The sequence below is a fragment of the Manacus vitellinus genome, unplaced genomic scaffold (assembly GCF_001715985.3).
Source record: "Manacus vitellinus isolate BGI_N305 unplaced genomic scaffold, ASM171598v3 scaffold_83_pilon, whole genome shotgun sequence".
NCBI lineage: Eukaryota > Metazoa > Chordata > Aves > Passeriformes > Pipridae > Manacus > Manacus vitellinus.
Genome location: NW_021940836.1, coordinates 1,886,857 through 1,910,395, shown reverse-complemented (window position 1 = coordinate 1,910,395; position 23,539 = coordinate 1,886,857). Strand labels below are relative to the sequence as shown.

Genomic DNA, 23,539 nt, shown 5'->3' with positions numbered 1-23,539 from the left:
TTTAGAATGTTAGAGATAAATATTTCAGTAAATACACACACAGCTTATGCCAGCTTTGTTCCTCAGTTTTATGGAAAGGGATATCTCAAATTTTACCCAACTAAGTATGAACTCTAATAGTTGCCTAGTTCTGGATGCCCCTAAGAGCCTGTAAGGCTTTGTCCCTACTGTCCGGGTCATAAAATCATCCTGACTGAGGAAAAAGGCCAGGTTTCCTGCACGAGGATATCAGTGCACAAGGAAAACTGTTCATACCCCATCTTGTTCAGATGGAGTTTTTCACTTAGTCTAGGATCTGGAAAGTGTTACCAGATTCTACACTAAGGGCACACAGTCTATGTAGTCCAGTAGTATTAAGTACTGAGAAGGCATAGTAAGAGGAAATCTGGTGTTAAAAAGAAAAATCGTGATACATAAACTTCCCCATAAAAATCACTCTTGGCCCTGGAAATGCACTACAGGGGTTTGTTTTTTTTTTGTTTTGGCACACTCCAAAGTATAAAGCACTTCTGTGTTGGCTGGGGAAATAGTTCTGGAGCTTGTTACTTGTTGTGAGTGCCAAAAGATACTTAACGATGTATTTCCACAGATTTTGTTGTGTGACTCTTGTGACAGTGGATACCACACAGCCTGCCTTCGCCCTCCACTGATGATAATCCCTGATGGAGAGTGGTTCTGCCCACCGTGCCAGCATGTAAGGTTCCTGTGTGACTTCACTCTTCTCCTTTACAACTTTGCTTGTGGTTGTGGAGATTTGCTTGGACTCTTAACAAGTCCTTTCTATGATCTTTTTTTCCTGTTAACAGATGGACTGGGATGAGTTGTAGGATTGCTGATCTTCCCTCCTGTCCATTAGTAAAACTGAGTTTTGTGACCTGGTTTTCTCTTTTCTGCTAGTTTGTGTTGCTGACTTGTAGATGGGTATCTTCAGCCACACCAATTATCTCCATCTGTGGTTAAATCATCTCAAGACTAGTATAGATAGAATGTCTTAATTTTTCCCAAAAGAAACGTTTTCATCCTGGAGGCGGAAGCAGTAGGCAGTGAGGGATGGATCAGTGACCAGTACACCTTCCATTAGACACAGTTGCTCCAAACCCCATCCATCCTGGCCTTGATGGTGAAGCACATGTGTTTTAGGAAGACACTCTCTATTGTAAAACCTTGTTCACTGAAGAGGAGCCTCCAGTGTAGTGAGGCGCTCACACTTCTTCCAGACAAATACATAGTGAATGAAGTGTCTGAACATTATTTCAATGTCAAAATAGTTCATTATGAAAGAAACTAACACTGTGTTTGCTTCCTTTAGAAATTACTCTGTGAGAAATTAGAAGAACAATTACAAGATCTGGATGTTGTCTTAAAAAAGAAGGAACGTGCGGAACGCAGGTACTATTGTCTGGTACTGACTTTTCTCCAAAGGTCATCCACGTTAATGTAGGGTTTGAGTCTTGTGCTTTAGATTCTGTTAAACTTTGCCAAATTTACAAGATTATGTAATTGGTGTAGCACAGTGAGTCAGCGAAGCTGCAGCTTTGAATGAAATTTTGTGTCCACCCCTGCCAATACCAAAGGCTAAATGCAAACTGATTTAATGCATTTAGGAACAACAGCCTTAATATTTGGAACATCCTGTCTGTAGTTTTCAGACCTGAAAAGGAGGAACATAAAACACAGTCTGCGTAATTTATACCTTTTAGGACATATATTGAGTATTTTGCAGAATTTAATAACATCTGTATGAATTATTAAACAGAATTTCGCATGAATTTTATCTTAAAAGGCAAATTTCAGCAGAAGGTGACACCCTTTTATAGAAAGTAATTGAGCAGGCTTATATTTGTGGCAGGTACTGTAATATTACGTGGGATGTAGTGAGTCAGTGCTGGGAAGAGCAAAGTACAGTCCGTGTCTTCTTTCAGCTTCCTTCAAATCTGTTATTGCTGTTGCAGCAGCAACAAGGATAGTGACAGATCAGGTACCAATTGTTTCTGATGTTGCTACTTCTGCTCAGACTGTATCTGGATCACACTGTGGTAAAATTATCCATGGCTTGCCAATTCTCAAATTTGTAGCTTTGGGAATGAAACTATTAGCTATTTTTATGAGTGAGCTCAGCTTACACACAGCCTCCATCTGTGCAGTAGTACAGGACACACAGGAACTGTGTCTGCTGCTTTGCTTTGTGGTGGGAATGCTCATTAGTAGTGAACAATATTTTTGGTCCTACTTTGGTAAACATTCTGCTGGCAAAAATTACATGGAATGCAAGCTTTTTCCAGTTTGTCCTGCTTTCTTGAAATCACCAGTGTTGCATAAAAACACAATGATCTAACAGGAGAGCATACAGTTGATAATCATAGCAGTTTTCAGTGTCTGAAACAGATGTCTTACAACCATTTTGTAATTTGATCCTCATACTAAATGAGGCGTTATGTTGTATATCATAAAATTGAGGTTCTATTTTTTAAAGTTTTCTATGAAGTTTCTTAAAAAGAGAAATGAGCTTGGGTTATAAGAGACACTTTGATACAATAGTTGAATATTGAAACCTTTCAACTTAATGATGGTGTATTTTAGCAAATAATAAAGTAAAAAGGCTGAAGAATCATAATGTTAGAGGAAATTATAGTCTTTATAACAGCTCAGTGTATAAGTTAAAACAAATTGGTTGTTTGGGGCACAAAAATACTTGAATGCAGTGTTTCTGAAAACTCACAGTAGGTGGTGTCTTTTTGGCAAAGAGAAGAAATCCAACTCTGTCATTATGGATCTGTCTACTTAATAGATTCTTTGAACCAGTTGGTTGTTCCTGCTCAGATCTAAGATCTGGCACTTATCCATTTTGGATCACATCCTATCTTTACATAAATTTTCCAGATGTGATTTGAATTCCTATTTTATCTTTCAGCACCTCCAAGATTGGTGGTAGTTATGGATCTAACAGCATAATCTTCATAATGTTAATATTTTTCAGTTGGGTTTTACTTGCTTTTTACACCCCAAGTTCAATCATTTCTGCAGTGCCCACAATCTTCAAATACTGTTGATTGTCAGAACTCTTTGGAAATCTCTTACATTATATATGCAGGAAAATGTAATCATATGAGAATTAGCACATAATCCCAGCTAAAACAACTGTTTTCACTTGGAACATCCTCTTGAGATATTTCTGCCTAGTGATAGTAAGAGCTTCAAACGGTGCTAATACAGCATTATTTTAGATATATGCAGTCTTTCTGTAAGCTTATTTTCACTTTTTTTCTCTCCTAAAGGAAAGAGCGATTGGTGTATGTGGGTATCAGTATCGAGAACATCATTCCACCTCAGGTAAGTTACTGCCTCTATGTTGTATTATGGTTTTATTTTCCAAACTGCTCAGGGAAAAAGTTTCTCAGTGGTGTGTCAGAAGTGCTAGTAGCATCTTGGAAAGAAAAATCAATCTATATGCAGGTCAGAAATAATTCTAGACTCTTTTAGACTGAATATAGCAGAGAAACCATGGGAGCTTTATGGTGTTTATTAGAGCCAACTGATGCCACACAGAGTCCTCTGTCAGTGAGCGATCTCAGAATTGCCTTCCTACCCATTACAACTGGGTTTTGAATTGAGTGCTCCAATATTCAGTACTTTATAAAGGTGGGATTCAGTTATTTAACTCTGGTGTTTGCTGCATAGTTATCTAGCTCTGAGATAATTGTCATAGCTTTCCTTTGGAACGGATGGCAACAAACACTTTTGGCTTATAATTCAGAGGGAATATGTAGTATCTCTTAGCAGCATAGCATTTGCCTTCAACAAATGGATGTTAAGGTCACATGTGATTAAAAACTATAAACATTTAATGTTTCATTATGCTTTTAGATGGTTTCCCTTGACAGAAGAGGAAAAATGCTTTTACTCACATGGAGAACAGCCTCTTCTCACTTCATAAATACATTTTAAAGCCATTCTCTTGAAGTCTCAGCCAAATGCCTTCATCCAGAATGATATAATCTGTTGTATGCAGTTTAGAATGAAACTTTAGTTTGTTTTAAACATAGACTTTCCACTCTGCCTGACTGTTACAAGGCCAACTTTCTCTCCCTGTCTCTGGATAACAGAAAAATGATAACAGATTTTACAAACTTGCCAAAGAGTCTATGCTTGGGAGAAAATATTCAAAAAATAAAGACTAGGGGTGGATTACTTTTCTTTTAAATTAATAACTTGGAAACAGTGTAATAAAACTAACCTGCATGGAACCTTATTGAAAGTGCACCATGTAAAGGTGTCCCTGTGCTCAGTACTTAGAGATGCTGGCCACAGTTTGCTCAGCTGACACATTTACTAGTCCTGGGAGTGTCACCCGAGGCACAATCTCAGCGTTGCAGTGTGAGCACAGTGATACAGTAGGCTGAACCTTTAAACTCTGTGTTTGGGAAATTATGTAGGCAATAAGGGTGAGATGTGCAAGTGTTCACTTGAACTGCTGTAACAGGTTATTATATTAGAAGCCAAAATGTGCTGTGTTGGGCATATTAGCTTTCTAGATGGTATGAATATCTGAATCACGTGACTTCAGTCATAATGAGTGCAAAGGGAGGGGGGAGATATGTCTTTTTGACACTTCTGTCTTACCTGAACAGGAGCCAGAAATACCTGAAGGTCAGGAAGAAAAGAAGAAAGATTCCAAAAAGCCCAAATCAAAACTGCTTGAAAGGAGATCTACCAGAACTCGAAAGTGCATAAGCTACAGGTCAGCAGCTTGTTTAAATGGCTTGTACAGCAGAAGTCATACAGGTGCTTTCTTTCTGAATCACCCCACCACTTCTCACACGCACTTTTACATTTAAAAGAAAAGTCCAACTAAAGTGTCTTTGTTTTTTCCTCTGAATACTAGTTATGCTTGGTGGTTGTGACAGCATGAGGTGGTATAGTGAAGGGATGATGCATAAAAAAAATAAATATGTGTATGGTACTTTGTTCAGGAATACTGGAGAAGGTCTTGGCATTACTGCAGTTTCTGGAGTGAATTAAAGCAGGTGAATCAAACCTCTTCTTTCTCTTGCAAAGGAGACTTATGCTTGTGTCTAAAGTCCTTCAATTCCTTGCTCTCTTCCCCCTCCCCACCTTGCACATTCTTTACATGAAAGAAGCATGAAACTTAAAATGTAATTATGAGACAGTACATCTAAAAATGGTCTGTAACTCTTTAGGGAAATTTTGATAAGAATGCAATTAGTCAATGAAAACGCAAGATATTTAAACTCTATGCATTCTGAAAGTAGAACAGGTTACCTAAGGTTTCCAAAATTCAGCATGATCTTATTAATGTCTTTTGTTCCCAGTGTATTACCAATATTATTTTTATATATCTAAATAATACTTTTAAACACTCCATATCTTCTTCAGTCCACCAGGCAAGTAGGATACCTTTGGGATTAGAAAAGAATGTGGTTGCCTGAGAGCTTGTGTTTTTTTGTCCTAGATGCATTAGGAAGATTTAAAAAATACTTTCCAGTATTTACTCTATGCAGACCTTTATCATCAAAAATGAGAACATTACAATATTGGAACAATAAGCCTTCTAACAATAACCATCATTGAACTTAGTCTGGTTTTGCTGCTGAGGAGAGGCATTCCAACCTGGCCAGAAAACTTGGCCTGACCTTGCTTAGCGGTTGATTTCTGGTACCTTTTTACACGAACAGCAGAAGTCACACTAAAGAAAATGCCATTGCCGCGTTGAGAAATTAAGTATTCCTGTAAGGAACATTATGCTACAGGCAAGATTATATAGATTTGCTGTTATGTTAATGACAGGTCAGGCGGCATCTGACCAAGAGAAAAAACCCCTTAACACTAGGGTATGTGGCACAACTGCAGCAGGACCCATGTTGTGCAAAGACAATATTTGTTATTGGAAGTAATGTTCTGGAAAAATCAGTCTTCTGATATAAAAGGATAAGAGTTTTTCTTACAGACTACGTCATCCACATAACTTTGAGTGGGTGAAAATATTGCATGTACCAGTGTGTCAGATTTATATGTCCACAGTGAAGTCCTACTGGTGTCACTGAGAGTTGTGTGTGCTTTCCCTCAGCAGGGGAAAATAAATGCTAAATGCCTTATTCTGCTTACAAACAGATCTGTACTGTGGGGCATCCTGGTTGTCTAAAGATCTGTAATCCCTTTGTATCACCCAAGTCGTTTCTTGAGTCCTCCTGCAAGCAAGTTAGCAAAGACCTGCACCACGAATAAAGCAGCAGCAGAAGAAATTATGTTCCATTACACTTAATGGGCAAGTGAGCTGTCAGCTTGTGGCTGAGCTCAGGTTCTTTGTTAGCAGTGATTTGACAGTGTTAAGTGATTTCTCACATTTTGAAGAGGTGGGATTTTGGGGTTTTTTTGTAGCTTTGTGGAGAGAATATAGGGTTTGAGTAGAGTGGAACTAATCTTATTGATGGAATAATTTCAGAGTTATTTCCTTGCTGGGTAAAGCTGCTTTGAATGTGACATGCAGTTGTTCTGAGATACCAGAAGCCCATCACCTTATTTTTAAAGGAGGAAGTGTTTTATGCTTACTATTGAATTACAGAGTATAGGATTAGATTTATTCTTTCCTTGTTCTGCTGGAGGTTCCTATGGAGGATCAAGATAAATATAACTGTAATCTTTCTTTCATGACTGAGAAATGGAATCTTTAATGAATGTATTGTCCAATTGTTAGTCGTTTGTACCAAAAACAAGCAAAAAAATTTACTTTTTAAAAAATGAGACAAAAAACTTGCATCTAAATGAAATGTCTTTCCTATATAGTTAATAAATTTTGTACTTTTGCATGATGGAGCTCAAGACATCTATTTGGTGAAACAGGTAACAATCCCTTTTTACGTAATTTGAATTCATAACTGAAGGCACAAACTGAGGTTGTCTGTTTGAAAGAACTGGATCCCTTTGCCTCCATTTGCTGTTCCCTTTAAATGACTTACTCAGAGTGCAGAGATTTATGCAGTTTTATAAAAGTTGCTGAAGGACAAACTCAAATATTTTGGTTTTGTTTGTCCTTTTTAGTTATACAACATTGTATTACAGGTTATTTTTACAGAATCACAAGGAACTGTGTACAATATGTTTTGTTTTATCTGTTCAGCTTAGGATGTTGCAGATCCACAAAGTATGATTATCGTGAGCTTTAAGAGGAGAAAGCAGCTATGTGAAATGAATTTTGAAGGAAAATGTAGACAGAATGAATAGTTTTACCTTGACTTTAATAGATGCTTCTCATAAAGTCTGTTTTGAAGATTGGTAGAACATATGTCATCTCATAAAAGGTGTGGAAAAAATTATTAATGCTTTGCCTGAAAAATGCCACTGAAACTATGTTAAAGAATTTTCAGATTATATATTGTTTAATTCAGGGATATGTCGCATAAAATGAAACATTTCTGTTCACCTAAATTGATAGTAATACAGCCAGGCAATGACAAATATTCTCTTAGGAAATAGAAACAAGAAACACATCTTTTAAAAAAATATCTATTTTATTATTAATCTGACCCATTATCTTAGTCATTTTATTATATATCCAGACCACTGTCTGTGCAGTGTGATTTCTTAAAGCAGGGTTATTTCTTTAGATTTTGAGGTATGTTTTCATAGTATATTTAATTAGAGTTCATTTCAAAGTGGTAAATGAAACCTGTTATTTTTAGGTTTGATGAATTTGATGAGGCAATTGATGAGGCAATTGAAGATGATATCAAGGAAGCTGATGGAGGAGGTATGTTTCTGATGTTATTTGTTTTGCACTGCAGTGGTGATAGGAAAATTGAGACGAATTTCTTTTGATATGAGAAGCAACAAATATAATCCTTCCCCTTAAACTTTATAGTTTATAGAGTTTTTTTGCTGCCGTATTTTTGGAAGTGAACTAAAGAATTTCCATTAGGAATGGCCATCCCAGGCTGCCAAAAGATGTCAGAAAGTATTTAGCCTTGATAGTTAAATTCAACTTGTATGTGTTTTGTTATATGCAATGAATAAGCATGACAGGAAAACTCTTAAAATTATTTCGCTAAGTTTTGGATTTGAGATTGGAATGGCAGCAGTGCTATTGACATTTTCCCCTGTAAAAATAGGGCTCATAAATTGGTCTGCAGTTGGACCCCGTTAAGATGGGGTGTACAAAGTTGTCTTAACAATATTCATCCACCTCTATAAGCACTTCTCAGTTAAACATGAATAAAGTGAAATTCTGTTCTTTGTTGCCTGTTAGGGCAACACAGGGGACCAAAAGAGAGATCTTCAGCACTATCTGAGAGGTGGAGATGGATTTGTGCTTCTGCATCACCTTAACTTGCCTGGAGAAAACAGCCATGAGACGTTGTTCCTCAGTTGTTTGGCCTGTGGCATCTCCCTACAGACACCAGTTCTCAGAAGCTCATGAATGTACACAGACAATGTAAAAATCAGGTGTCTTTGGGTGTGTAACACAAGGCCCATACAATAAATGTAACCAAGTCTCAACCCTCTGCCTGGACCTCAGTATTTCCAAGTGGACAGAGCTGGGCTTTGTGTGTCAGGAACAAGAGTCTGGACAGAGTCTTGCTTGACAAAAAAAAATACTCTGCTTTTACAGAAAATAAGCTGAAGCATGTGAGAAAGATCTGTAGCAAGTTAAGCAAGAAAATAAACTTGCTCTTTTTTACCCCTTTGTGTCACTTAATTCAGGCATTGGCAGGGGCAAAGACATGTCAAATATCACCGGTCACCGTGGAAAAGACATTTCCACAATCCTAGAGGAAGAAAGGAAGGAAAGCAAGCGACCACAAAGGGCTGCTGCAGCACGACGCAAGAAACGACGGCGACTAAATGACTTGGATAGTGACAGTAATCTGGATGAAGAAGAGAGTGAGGATGAATTCAAGATCAGTGATGGGTAGGTCTGCAATTTAACTTCCATAAGTCACTGACCACTGCAGGCTTCTGTGACTCTGCAGTGCCCCTGAAATGATCATCAGGAGGATGTTCCCAGTGCTGGGATGGCACTGCACAGTGCCAGCAGAAGTCACAGAATGATACAACAGTTTGGGTTGGAAGGGACCTTAAAGATCACCTAGTTCCAAACCCCCTGCCTTGGGGTCCTTCTGGCCTAGGGGAATGTCATTGTACTGGAAAAACTGCGCTCTGGATCCATGTGCTGAAATCATCTAATCTGTATTTTAAGCAAAACATGATCTGGAAATGTTACTGGGATGTTTGAGGCCTCACTAAAGGGTTCTGTTAGTGAAGGAGTCAGGTGGGCTCAGTTCTCTGGCTGATGTGACTGTCGAGCAGAAATCCTTAACCAATTTTTAGAAATTGGAAGAGGAAAATGTTCTTATTTAGAGCATACAGAACTTGACAGGTTCTGAAATGAGTTTTTGATTGCTGCTCTCTAGGAGATGGAGTTTGAACACAGCCAAAGAAGTGGTTTATACTATAGAAAACAAATAGGTGTCACATGAAGCTTTACATGCTAAATGAATATTGCTCTGGCTAACTGAAACTCATTTTGCACAAAATTTCTCCTTGTTCAGTCTGTACAATTCCTGATGTTGAAAAATTTGATAATTTTAGATGAACTTCATGCCTCAATGAAGAAACATAATGAAGCATGAGGCTGTAGGGTCTTTACCAGCAACATTTAAAGCTTTACACCAGTCACTGAGTCTATTTACTAAGTGTATGAAAAATCTATACAAGACAGATGCAAATTTTGAGCTTTGTTTTTCACCTGTGGCCATGCTGAGGACATTTCAGTGGCACCCTGAATAATTGAGCTACATATGCTGGAAATTTTCAATCAATGAGTGTAGCATGTGGAAATCTGGCATTGGTGCATTGATATATTGAAGTGTAGTCAGGCATTTTCAACTCCATCCTCTGCTGAGGGCCTTCTGGATGTTATACTGGAATTTAACACAAAACACAAGCAACTGGTACCTTCAGTGCTTAATGGTTTTTAAAAAAGCCTTGGCTCACTTCTGAAATGATGGGAGTGTTACGAGCTGTTAAGATTGTGAGGTGCATAAGAGCAGTAGTTTTGTGTTAGGACACAATATTCTGATTCTCAGAAATTGCATAGTTAGTTGGTTTGTGAAGGGAAGGTCACCTCTCCTAGAACATGGTGGGTGTTTTCCCCCCCACAGTTATTTCTGTGCAGACATTACATTGCAGTGAACTACGTGAACACTCTAGAGTCTGTCTTATGTTAATGTCACTTGTGGTGCTGGTTTGACAGAGTTTTATATCCACCTGCTGTTCTAATCTGTTGTGTAATGTCATGCCCTGTAGAACTATATCCCAAATATTCAGCTGAAACCTCATGTCAGTGATGGCAGTCTGCTCTCTCAGGGTCTTCACTCCTCATGATAAGATTTGTGCCTTTTGTTTTTGTTTCTGTTTGTAAGAGGATACTTACCACTGACTTGTAAAACACAGGTACTGTCTCAGTCCTTTGTTTTCAATACTGATCTCTGTTGTGTGTGGTTCTTCTTTGAGCAGATCTCAGGATGAGTTTGTTATATCAGAGGAAAATCTGGATGAAAGTGAAGATGACCCACCATCAAACGAGGACAGTGATTCAGAGTTCTGTGCCCGCATATCCAGGCGACACCTCTCCAGGCCCATGAGGCAAAGCAGGAGGTTACGAAGGAAAACAGCCAAGAAAAAATACTCTGAAGATGATGAAGATGAAGATTCTGAGGAAAATTCAAGCAGAGAGTCTGGTGAGTATAAGCAGTCTTAGATACATTAAATGCTCTGTACTGGAAAGAGAAAGAATGGAAATCTCAGTTTCCTGTTGCAACTGACACTAACTTGTTTGCTTGCTTTGGTCAAGTCAGATGTGTCAGATCTTTGCTGTAAAGTACTTTGCTAATAGTTCTGCTGTCAATATTCTGCAGGGAACTGGTACTGAACACTAGGTTCTTGGCATTTTCAGGTAATTATGTGTTTAAATGAGTGCTTATGCTATGATTCTAAAGGCCACCTTTGTGGATAGTTGCAGCTACCCCCATACGTTCCTGTTTGGCACATGATTGCAGGGAAGAGAAGGAATGGAGGCTTTATAGCTACTAGAAGACCTTCTGAACACTTTAGAAAAAGCTCCTGAAAGGAACATTTTCCCTCACTTTGTATGGAAGACAACTTTTGGTTTTAAGGCATTCTGTGTTTTCCAGTTGACTTGAAGGCAAACAATAACACCTTGCCTCTCTCTCTCCTGCAATTATCCTTAAAATCTTTAGTAACTGAAGACTCTTGCATCACAGAAGAACCTAATAATTCACTGTATTCTACTTGTCCTTCAACCAGTTCATTTTCTGTTGCCATGGTTTGAAGTGTGAGAATACTACCTTAAACCTTTTCATGATCAGCATCTTTCTCCAAAGGCTGTTTCTGCTTCATTTGAGTCACAGACTAGAAAGTGCCATATACAGAAGCACTTGTTTTTACTTATTTTTATTGTGAATTTAAGGTACTAACTATACTGGAATGTTAACTTATTGTAGTGTGTGTTATCTTTCCAGTGTTTTATCTGTCTTTCTACAATATAGAAGATGACCATGTTGGAGTAAGTTGCTTTGGAGTACTGGTTTCCAAAGGAGGGTTTATGCACAGACAGATGAAGACAGCTATATGCACGTGCAGTTGTTGCTGTCTCCCTGTCCTGAATACATCATTGCGCTAATGATAAGCTCTTAGATGAAGATACTGGCAGAAGTATAAAGAGGTTGTTCTTATATTTTGTAATGTACAAGAGCAACTTGTTTGTTTCACAGTGGACACACACCTGTGATAAAATCAATTGATTCCAGTATCCTGCCATCTATATCTAAAAGTATAGCATTAACTATGTGTTTCTGTCTTTTACCCTCATTACTGTCCCTCAGGATCCTGTTTTAAGCCACTTTTGAGCTAAGGAAATCCAGTGCCCTGTGAGCAAGCTTTGTTTTCAGTCTCCAGAGATGGAATTTCTTTCTGAAAGGGGTTTTTCTTGCTGACTTGCCATGATTCTTTCTCTAATATTTTAGGAAGTAAAGAGGATGCCACTTTGATCTGTGACTCCTGTCAATCACTAAGTTAGGAACAGAGTATGAGACTTGTATAGAAATGTATCTTGGGATAATTGTTCTGGCATAGCTCAGTGGAAAAGCAGCTAAAGTTGATTCGAGGCTATTTTCATCTGATGTAAATAAATTTAGTTTTTGAAGACACTAGCTGCAGTAGACTGGTGGAGGAAAAACTGTGATTGATGGTAAGTTTCTTCTGTATGGTTTCTGTTTTAAGCAAACCTGTGATTGAGAGAAACTGATTTTTGTTGTTAATTTAAATTCTGTAACTCAGATCTTGGAGTTTCATCTTGTCAGTGGTTTTTCATCTACCTGTTCTTAAAAGTCTTCCAGTAGAGTACTATTTATTTAAATTTTAAAAGCAGAATGGACTTCCCAGTGTCAGTGGTAACGTGCACCATCAACTCTGATTCAGTTAGGTTGTTTTCACTGTCAGGAATTGTAGAGACATCTTGGGTGCCAGTAGAGATGAGGCAACAAAAACACTGGAAGGAAACCTTCTGGAGGAGTTTGAGGGAGACAGCAAAAGGGTTTTTGAGAAACTTTTAAAATCAAGCAATTCTACACTGGTAATAAATGGGAGAACTGGAGTGGGTCAGAATTCTACACTGGTAATAAATGGGAGAGAATAAATGGGTCAGAATAATGAGGCACAATGGCTGAGACTGTCTGTCCTGGAAGAGCACATGATTTTATTGATGTTGGTCTAAAGCTTATATAATTTTTTTTATGTAGAGCAGTTTGCTTTGTTGGAATAATGCATGTCACTGTTTTCTTCTGTACAGAGAGTGGTGAGTACACAGATTACAGTGATGATGATTACCTGGAAACTAGGAGGAGAAGATCAAGACGGAATCAGAAGAGACAAGTTAATTATAAGGAAGATTCAGAAAGTGATGGCTCACAGAAAAGTGTCCGATATGGGAAGGAGTTAAGAAGAGTTCACAAGCGCAGGCTCTCCACTTCAGATAGTGAAGGTAAAATAAACAGTGTGGTGTTCGCAGGAACTCGTATATTGTCAGCATTACCATGAAGGGAAAACTGTATATAATTCCAAGATTTCAGAGAATCATCTTTCAGTTCCTTGATATTTCTCAGAAACTGTTTCTTTCTGAAACAGCCCACTGGTACTTCATGATGCACTGTTAACTGAGTCACTTCTCGAAAGTGTTTCATTGTCCCTAATCCTGACTTTCAGGTCTGAATTTACTGTATCTGGCACAGAATGCTGGGGTTCTGAAATCTGCACTAATATAACTGTCTCACCACTTTTCTGTTAAGAGGTCATAAAGCTCCATCCCACGAGCCTTTAAAGATTCTCTTTTATAAAAGAAAGGGTAGTGCCTCTGGTGCCCTGACTGTGTTTGTGCTGGTGGTTTAGACTCATTCCATCTCCTGTTTAAGGACCTGTGCTAAGTGTGGCAGAAACCCCTCTTAGTAATGTCAATCACACCATGAGTGAATGGTTTTTGATTTACAAAAGCAACCACTGACTTTGGGTGCCTTGGGTTCTGGGCATGCACCTTATGAGACCTTAGGTCCAGCTTTCTGAATGCTGAGCAGTGTGGGTTGCAATGGATGCCAGACTTCCTCAGAAAACAAGCCACGCTTGACAGGCCAAGCACCTCAGTTTTGGAAGGGCTGCCCTGAAATTAGAGAGTGTTAGAGCATCCTCTTAGATGAGGGGAAACAATTATGTGATGCAAGTGCATGTAGTACCTCAAAAACATGATCATACACTTCAATTCAGCCTGCTCTCAAGAATTCACTATACGGTGGCTTTTTGCTGCCTGCACTTGTGATTTTAAACAGTGCCTGATTGACAGTGTCTTCTCTTCATGAAATTCCATTTCCTCAGGTATTTTTGGTGCTGGCTTTCTGCATATTAAAATCAGCACCATTAAGTACCATTCCAGCACTCTCCCACAGTTCCTGCATTATACCATAAAATATGTAACAACATTACTAGAATTGTATTACATTGAAAATAGAGGAGCGCTAACAGTCTCTATCAACTTGAACCTACATTAAACAATACCCTTTGAAATGGATTTCTAATGGAAATCACAAGGAGACAATAAATTAAGTTTGCCATTTGATTTTTCATCCTCCTCCTTTTCTCATCAAAACCATCAAAGATCAGTGCAAAGGCTGTCAGTGTGTAGGCAATATTCCAGTTTGCCAGAGGAAAAAAAGCCTCCCATTAAAGGGCAGCAAAATTCAGATGACAGTCAGGCAGCATTTATATGCTTTGAAAGAATTTGTATATAATTTGGGGGTGGCAGGGGTATAGTACAGTTCTCTGTGTGTGTGTTTGAATTTCATGATAGAGCAACCATTATTTGGGTTCTCAGTTTCTGGCAGGCTGTAAATAAAGCATGTGCTATGAGATGAGGGATGCACTTCTGTGTTATTTCCAGCATGGAGTTAGCAGTTCTAGAGGGGAACACAGCTACCTCCAAAGCCTCCTGTACTCCTCAGATTGGAAACAGAATATCAACAAATTGTTGGTATTTTCTGCTTTAGGAGTTTATTTAAGAAGTAAAAAGGATGCAAGTGTTTTGACTTGGTTGGGGGTCCTGGAGGAGATGGAAGTGTGTGTGGTGAGAGATCGCTCGATAATGAGTGTGAAAGATGAAAAAATAAAGTGTAAAGGTTGCACTAAGATTTGCTAATGGCTCTAAGTCTGCTGCTTATTCCAGAGAGCTACACATCTAAGAACTCTGAAGATGATGAATCCACAAAGGAGTCGAAGCGATTGATTCGAAAACGTCGGCGGAGCACAGACGACTATTCCGAGGAAGAAGGAGAGGACGAGGAGGAGGAAGGGAAGCCTGTCCGCAAACGGCTGAATCGAATCGAGACAGATGAGGAAGATAACTGCGAAAATGCCAACGAGGACACAGAAACCCCCGCTCCTGCAAACAAGCTGCCAGCAGCACAAGCTGCTCAAGACAACCCCAAGAAGCACTGCTACCGGATAGAAAGTGACGACGAAGATGACTTTGATAACGTAGGGAAAGTAGAGAGCCCTTTGGACTACAGCTTGGTGGACTTGCCTTCCACCAACGGACAGAGCCCAGGGAAAACCATTGAGAACTTGATTGGCAAGCCAAGCGAGAAGACCCAGGCCCCCAAGGACAGCACAGCCAGCGCCAGCCTGGCGCCCAACGGGACAGGGAGTGGGCAGGAGGCAGTAGGGCCAGAGGAAGATGAAGATGAACTTTTGAGAGTGACTGACCTTGTTGATTACGTCTGTAACAGTGAACAGTTATAAGACTTCCATTTTTGTGCTAATTTATTCCACGGTAGCTCATACCAGCGGGCCAGTTATTAAAAGCTGTTTTATTTTTCCTAGAAAATTCTCCACTACAGTATCACTTTCTAGAAGCAAGAATTTCACCAGTCCTGCAGTCTTTCTGTGAAGTGACCAGTTTTGAACTTTGAAGATTAATTGCTGTAAATTCCCTCTCATACCCCCCCTTCTCCTTCCAAGTCCATGGTCCTGGGTAATTTCACTCACAAAAACCTTATAACAACAAGAGATTTGTATATTTTTGACTTTATATTTCCTGAGTGCATACAAATTTGTGGAAATGGGTGGCCTAAGAAAGCATTCCAAATCAGTCAGGGCCCAAACCGGAACTGGGGTGGGTTTGGCTCAAGGGGTGGGAGGATGGGAGGGGGGTGGTGCAGAAGCACTTGTGCTTTAGCTTTTTCATATGAGATATATATTATATTTAAATGTTCACAACTTAGATTACAACTTAACAGACAGTTAAAAGCAAAATTAATGTCTGTACTGTCGCATTTTGTGAGTTGTAGGTTAACATACCATAGCTCATTTTAGTAATCACCTTCATGGAAGCAGTTCGATTTTAATACTGGAGGCAAACAGAATTATTAGAGGCCAAGAAGGTACCATAAACAAGAACTCTGCTATCCATTATGACTTGCAGACTTTCCTAATAAACATCCTTTAAAGTGTTTGTACAGTGAAGTGTACTGTAATGAAGTTTTTGACAGTCAAAACACACTAGCCATGAATTTCTAAAGCGATCTCATGCTCAGTTCATCAGGTAGTCTTCGATGCACAGTGTCTAGTGGGAGGACGTATCGATGTCAAGTTAGTCTGTAAGTTGGATGTCAAGTAAGTCTGTAAGTGCTGCAAACCTTTTACAGACAAAAGAACCCTGCGGTAGCTGCCCGGCCACACGAGTTTCACCATCCGTCGGAGTGTTCTGAACAAAATGTGTTTGTGCAAACGGCATTGACCACAGAGTGACAGTGCATCAGAGGATGGAGGGATTATCAAATAAACCGTGACTGGTCCATTCATGCCCTTAATATCTACTTCAAATTGAAGTAATCAAATGGAACAGTTTTCCTTTTGGAGGTTTCCTGTCTGGGGTTTTATGTGTGTTTTTGTTTTGATTTTACTTATCTGCCTGGATGTATTAGCAGGTTTTTGAATGTAGTTGTTGGCCTTTGGCCATTAGAATTTTCTTACATTTTAATAACTGTCATGTGACCAACTGATTTCAAGAAGGCAGTGTTTCTGAGAGAAAACGCCTGACTCCAAGACATCTCACCAACTTTTGAGCGGGCATAATGATACATGCTTTTATTCAAGGAAAAAAAAAGCCAATGGAAGAAAAAAAAACAAAACAAACCAATATGGGGCATATCAAGAGCATTCAGTTTTCTCTTTACTCTGATTAAGATGCAGGCTGTAGCATTTATACGTGCTACAGCACACAGATAACTCAAACAGATCTGCCGAACATTGAAATCCAAAAAGGTCACATCTATTAATCCTTTTGCTCTGAGATTTGGATTTTTGACTGGTGTTTATGTCCATTGCCGGCAATGGATGCACCAAAACTGCTGCTGCCACCGAGGAGTGAGTTCTCCTTTCCTGCCCCACCTGATTCCCTTCCATTATATTGTATTTACTAGTCAGTCATTAAGCACTTCTTTTCTTGTAATAAAACCAGCATTAGGCCTTTACTGAATACCTCTCTAGAAAACCTAGATCCAAAAATTACCTGCTTTTTAGCCTTTAAAGTCTTGGTTTTGTTTCCCCACCTCTTTCTCCACGAGGTCTATCAGAACCACTCCATGACTCGTTTGGGTTCTAGCAGTGCACATATCGTGCTAAAAAACTAGGATCAAGAAGATGCAAAAAGATGGAACTTGCTCTTTATCTGCTGTGCTACGCAAGCTTGTGATTTAAGAAAAACAAACAAGAGAAATCACTCTCTAAATGAGAATTTAATTTCATCAAAGATTAAATATTTTCCTACCTTACTGATGTTAACAATTAACAGTTAAATGATTAAAACAGGGTAGTGAAAAGCCGCAGAAACTTACAATGAGTTCTTAAAAGCATATGTAGCGTTTTAAGCTACTGTAGTGCTTTGCTTTGCTTAGGTGACCCATAAATGTAGTGCGTCTACATTTCTAATATACTTGTGTTTTAGAACAAGTAAGAACATACGGCTTCCACTTGTCCATGGTAGTAGCTGCTGAGCATTTTTAATACTTGCAGTGCAAACTGATTCACGTGCAGCAACAGCGTGCAACCGATGGTTTCTGATTTGTTTTGGCAGTGCCATATTTTTCTTTGCTGCCTGATGGAGCCTTTTAGTATCTGATCAGTGCTGTAGCAAACATTCTTGCTTGTAGAGTCAACCCTAAATGTTCAATACCTAGTGACCAAGTAATTGTGAATGTAGGAAAATACAAAAGACTTACAGTACTGGATACACCAGTCGGGGAAAAAAAATTGAGTACTGAGTTAGGGAGTGATGTAAAAGCAGGAAAGACCAAGAAACAGAATGGGAGCATTGAAGCTTGCATCAGGAGTGTTGTATTTTAAAAGTGACCAGTTGTTACCAAATTTTACTTTCTCTAGGTCACTTCTCAAAAACAACTTTTCTGTCTTCTAGAATTCACCCTTGGTACCTGAGCTGGCTTTATCCCACAGGATCTAGAGTTCCTCCTTAGATCCTGTGGGAATGGTGTGCAAGATAAAACTGCAAAAAATGCCCTGGAAAGTGTTACCATTTTAAAACACTTATCTCATTTCTAAGGCCTCCTGCTTGATGGAAAATGAACAGTCTCCTATTTGGGAAGATGACATTTTCCGACATGAGGCCAGCTGACTGCCACAGAGGGTTCATTCTGTTACAGTACGTGTATGTACCAGAGTGGAAATGTCTTCCTGGTGTCCTCACATTCCTGTGCCCTTCTGTGCTCCTTGTGAGATCAGAAATTAACTGCCTTTGAGGAGGGATCTTCAGGTGTAGCTTTGGGCTTAGAGAAAGCTCAAACCATACAAGAAACAGGGAAAACAGGCCAGGGATTTTTTTAACATGATGGATTTAGAAGTACTAGAACAAGCAGCTATCGGCTGAACATACAAAGCATTTATTCAACAAACTCTTGTTTATTCCACACAGATTGTCACTAGAAGCTTTGTCTTTTTTTAACTACAAACTCTTCTAACTGACTGGGAGAAGAATGAATGCCTGAGTAGCATTGCTGAGGGGAAGAACATATAAATTGAGCGGAAGATTGGACTCTTTTTGTGTCACCAGTATAGATGCTGGATATTTGCTTTCTTGCATGGGACTTGTGTGACTGTCAGCAACACAAAGTGCACAAGTAGCTCCACTGTGCAATTAATGAATGTGGTGCATTAATATAAGCAGAAGGGTGGTAGTGATAAGAACTGGGTTTCACCATGGTTGCTGTCTTCTAATTGTTGAGTCTGATAAACCTGAGCATCGTTTTGATTTAGAAATGGAAAATGACATCATCAAAACAACTCATAGCACTGAAATCTTGTAGGAAGGTCAGTACTGAACAATCAACTTTTTGATAGTTTAATTTCCTACATCTTGAATTACATTATAAAATTACTGCATCTTCCTGATTATTTTTTGAATGAAAAGATTGCTCTGTTCTAGCAGCACTTGAGAGAAACAAGAGATGCTTTTTTCTAAATTGCTCATTTATGAAGTACGTCACCTTCAAGATTTCTTTGTATTAAGTGTCTCAGTTACTCTTCCTATCATAGGAGCTAATGACTTAGCTGGATTTGTTTTGTTTTCTGTTCACCTCTGTTTTCTAATTGCTGTGAGACCTTACTCAAAGAAACTCTAGGGGAAAAATGTATATTCACAAAAGAAAAATTGTATGGTAGTGGTACACTTGTTCTGATTTCTCTTCACATCTGTCATTTGAACTACATTGGTATCCAGATGCTGCAACTGTTTAATAATTCTAATCATTCATTGTCAGGGTGTCCATTTTATACCTCTCTTTTCAGGTGCTTATAACTTGGTTTTCAGTGTTCTTCAGCAGGAAATCCTGGTCTAAACTTTCCAATAATCATTTCCAATCACATATTTTCAAAAACTCCTTTTACAAAAAGTAAGTGAGGAATTTTTATAGCACCTGTTTTTTTAAATTCACTTTGTACACAGTGATTTAAATAAATCATGGCAGTAATACTTGCCCCAAGAACTGGTCTGACGAAAGAGATTTGTATCATCTCATTCAAAATGGCAATATATAGGCCTTGAAAATTGGTTTTGGTACATGTGCAGTGGCTACTGTTCACAGGCTTGTAATATGGTTCTGATGTGCAGCGTGCACCCTTAGCTATGTATTTACATTTGATGTATGCTTCCGATTTGGTGGGTATATAAAATCCTTAAATATATATAAATATATATAAAAGATCAAGTACTTCAACCAAGACAGTAACTTTGGGAAAAACATTGTGTTGAGTATGGTGGGGGAAACTCTAGAAATGGAAGAGCAGAATTTTGCAATTCCTTAAGTGTTTAGAACGTACATACATATATAGAAGCATTTAGGATATTGTCTGAAGTAAGGATTTACAGGATCAAGACCACATTTCCTGTTAGTTTCTTCTTCCTCCCCTTCCCTAACAGCTGGGATGGGAACTATATCTCACTTGAAACACTGGAAGGCGGAAAGTAGAAAAAATCCAACAGACATGATCATTTTCCTTCTGGTATATATTGATGTTAGAAAAATTCTGTGACTAATTTTTGATGTTTTACAGTTGAGTTCCCAATCTGAGATCTAACAGAGAACTCTGGCTTCAGAAATATTTACTAGTTGGAAATTATTTCTGAATCTGGACACCCTGCAGTTGGGGTGTTGAGGATTACCAGTCACTTCAGAAAGTCACTTCACTTATTGAGCTCTTCTTTTAGATTAGGTGTAACTAACTGAGATAGTTCCTAACAACAAAAACGTGTGCTTGGGAATTGATTGTCCTGACACTTCAGAGTAATTTAACTTACTTTGTGTATTGCAAAAGATGTATATTGCTAGTATGACACTTAAAAGAACAAAAAAAAAAGATTGTGTAGAGGTTCTGGGGGAAAGAACAGAACACTCTAAAGTAGGTAAGTTTTTATAATTGAATCTGTGGTGTAAAGCCTCCAGATTCAACTGCAATTAAAAACAAGTCCTACAGCTTCGGTTTTTGACTGTCATTTCGTAAATGCTGGCACCCCACACCTGAGCTGAGCAGCAGGAGAGGGGACAGTACTGCAGTTAGAGGGCGCATGTGTGCCTGTAAGTATCTACTATTGCTACATATAACCCCAAAGGTTGCTACCAAGGGCTGAACAACGGAGGGGCTCTGTTGTTCGGTTGGTTTACTTTGTGCACTTTGCAGCACTTTGTGTATAGTCGGTCTCACTGGTTCCCCAGGTGCAGACGGAGTCACTTGCTCCTGCTGTTTGGATGCTTGTTCAAATAGCAGAAGGAGATGGGGAATGGATGGAGGGAAGTGGAGCAGAAAAATGTGTATGCAAACCCATGCCATTTGCAAGACAGGCCTAAAAACTACTTGTGACTTGCCCTTTAAAGACTGTATTTCCAATGGAAGGTCTCCATTTAGGAGAAACATCCCAATTACCCTCCTCTTCTCATCCTGACCTTCAAAGTAACTGGAAAATATACTTGAGGTCTCCTTCCTTGAAGGAATAGATAATGTTCCATCAGTGCAATGTGGATGTGGAAAAAATCAGGATCAGTCTATAGAATATTATGACAATGTTTGCCTCTGGGGACGTTGGTCCACACGGTTTGCTTTCTTGTTTGTTCCCTTTACTGTGTCCCACACAACTGAACTTAGATTAGTCTGTCAGAACTTGACTTAAATGATTCTACGGGGATAAAGTCCTTCTATGAAAACATACGATAAGCCTAGTTATCAGTGCACTGTTTGTTAGTTAGATCAGTTAAAAGTCATTAATAGATATTAATCTGCTACTCAGGGTAGTGGTAGAAAAGGAAATCAAATCATAAAACTGTAAGCCTTGTTTAGTTTGCCATTTTTTACCCGTTATATGGACTCTAAAATCTTGTACAGTGTCTTATTCCTATCCTATATTCATTCAAATGATACTCCCCCAAACTTGCATTAAATCGATGTGTTGTCAATGCCAATGTGGCTGCTTGTTCCTGCCCATTTTCCACAGTCCTCCCGCTGCAGCCAGGAGAGGGATGTGACCGGTTCAAACGCATAATGTCACCATTCCTGCTGTGCACAGCGGTTCTCACATGGGCACAGATCCTATACATTAGACAAACGTCAGGTATTTTCAGTGTCCTGGGTAACATAGAACAGGTCCCTTGCCAGCAGAATGGTTACCCTCCAATATTCTGTGAGAACTGGATCAAATCTGCCAGACAGGTCTCTTTAATACACTTTCATGAAATACAGTTTTGTCTTACTCCTGGGTGCTGTTTGTTTGCAAAGAAATCTTGAGTTCCTTAAAAATGGTCTCCTTCACGGCTGGCCTCATTTTTTATTTTCTTTCTCTAAAGAATTAACACAGTGAAGTTCCACAAGCTGAGCTCTTTATGTAGAGTTTAACCCTTGCGTTTCTTGAGTCCTGAACTTTGGTTTTCTTCAGTCTCTCTTCAATCATGACTTGCTACAATATCAAAGGGAAAGGACCGAGGGGACACACACTGTGTGTGTGGGAAGGGGGGGAGATATGTTGAAAAAACTGGAAGTGTTATTCTTGTTGCACATAAATTGGGTGGTGCTTTCACTGTCTTTTCCCTCCCACCAGTAATACCACGTGCATGTAAAACATGCTGCGTTTAAACTTTTTTAAATGGAAGTCATGGTGGCCTCAGTGCTCAAAGGGTTAACTGCAGTTTAATAACAGCTAATGTTTTTAGATTTGCAGTACACAACTGTTTAAATACTGTATTCCTTGTAAATGAAGTAAAAAAAAATGTTAAGGCTGGTGCCAATATTTTTGTTAATGAATTGTTCAGCGTTGTCTCTCACTACAGTCTGGTCAGAACTCTTTGTCTATAAGCTGGGCCTGAAGCCATTTTATAGCTTGTAGGCCTAATTGTGTAACTTTTCTTTCATAATGGTTTTGTTATAATATCTACTGTCATTTCTTTCATATAAATATGACATGTAAATTGTCATAATAAAAAAAATTGAAATAACTTGATGTACAAAGTATAATGTGTATTGAAGATACAAGTGAATTTTAATGGGCATCACACATGCACATTTCTTTTTCAGCTTTAAAACAAGCACAGAGTAATGGCTGCTGTGTATTGTTCCAGCCTGTGATGGTTCCTTGCATGTCATTCCCACTGTCTGCCTTGGGAATGGGCAGCTCATGGTTTATGTTGCTTTTTTTATGGCAGCTCAACTGACAGTCTTTCTTTCTTTCTTCAACCAGCTCTGGCTGATGGTGTGGAAGATCTGATGGACTGTTTTTGCAGTCACAGTGATTTTCTGCATGTATTCCATTTTCTACATAATTTTTATATCTCATTTCATAGTGATGTTGCAGTCACCTGACAAAAACCAGTATGCCTGCAGCCAGCACCGTACCCAGCTAGGCTGTTCCAGCAGACATCCATGAGGTTTCCATGTAGTGCTAATGAGAGAGGAGACAGGTTCATTGATATAGGCTGAGATGTGTAAAATCTGGAAAAAATGGGGGGAAAAAAAGGAAGCCTGCAGAGACGCACTGAAGAAGCAGATGTTCTGACATGTGGCAATGGCAGTGGCCACACCAGATATTTCAGGACTTTAACAGGAGAAATTCAGGGAGAGAGAAATCAAAGAAGAGGGTGGCTTTTCTCTGTGTGAATCACTGAAGCCTTTTTTTTTATTCAAATGTGTTTGTGGTTGTAGTCAAGCTACTGCATGTTCCTGTAGTGATGAGAAATTGCGGTGAAAATCTTCCTCTTGCTCCAGATCCACTGCCAAAATTTTATATTTGCATTTTTTTTGTGGATTCTGGGTATTTTAAGTCTGAACTGGCCATCTTATGGCAGGCAGTGCTGTGGAGAGAAACAAGCATCCCTTGGATGGCAAGTTCTGCATTCTGTCCTAAGGTGACTCT

The 23,539-nt window shown here is 39.0% G+C and overlaps 1 protein-coding gene across 1 annotated transcript in view; it reads left to right on the top strand.

The window, feature by feature from the left end:
- RSF1 (remodeling and spacing factor 1) overlaps window positions 1-22,623 on the top strand; it is a 64,025-nt gene extending 41,402 nt beyond the window's left edge. The window contains exons 8-16 of the mRNA XM_029964885.1: window positions 590-694; window positions 1,310-1,389; window positions 3,276-3,330; window positions 4,629-4,738; window positions 7,698-7,765; window positions 8,716-8,923; window positions 10,531-10,754; window positions 12,884-13,075; window positions 14,801-22,623. Of these exons, the coding sequence (XP_029820745.1) occupies window positions 590-694; window positions 1,310-1,389; window positions 3,276-3,330; window positions 4,629-4,738; window positions 7,698-7,765; window positions 8,716-8,923; window positions 10,531-10,754; window positions 12,884-13,075; window positions 14,801-15,375 (1,617 nt within the window). The 3' untranslated portion in view covers window positions 15,376-22,623. The remainder of the gene's footprint in view (window positions 1-589; window positions 695-1,309; window positions 1,390-3,275; window positions 3,331-4,628; window positions 4,739-7,697; window positions 7,766-8,715; window positions 8,924-10,530; window positions 10,755-12,883; window positions 13,076-14,800) is intronic.
- Window positions 22,624-23,539: the final 916 nt, after the last annotated feature.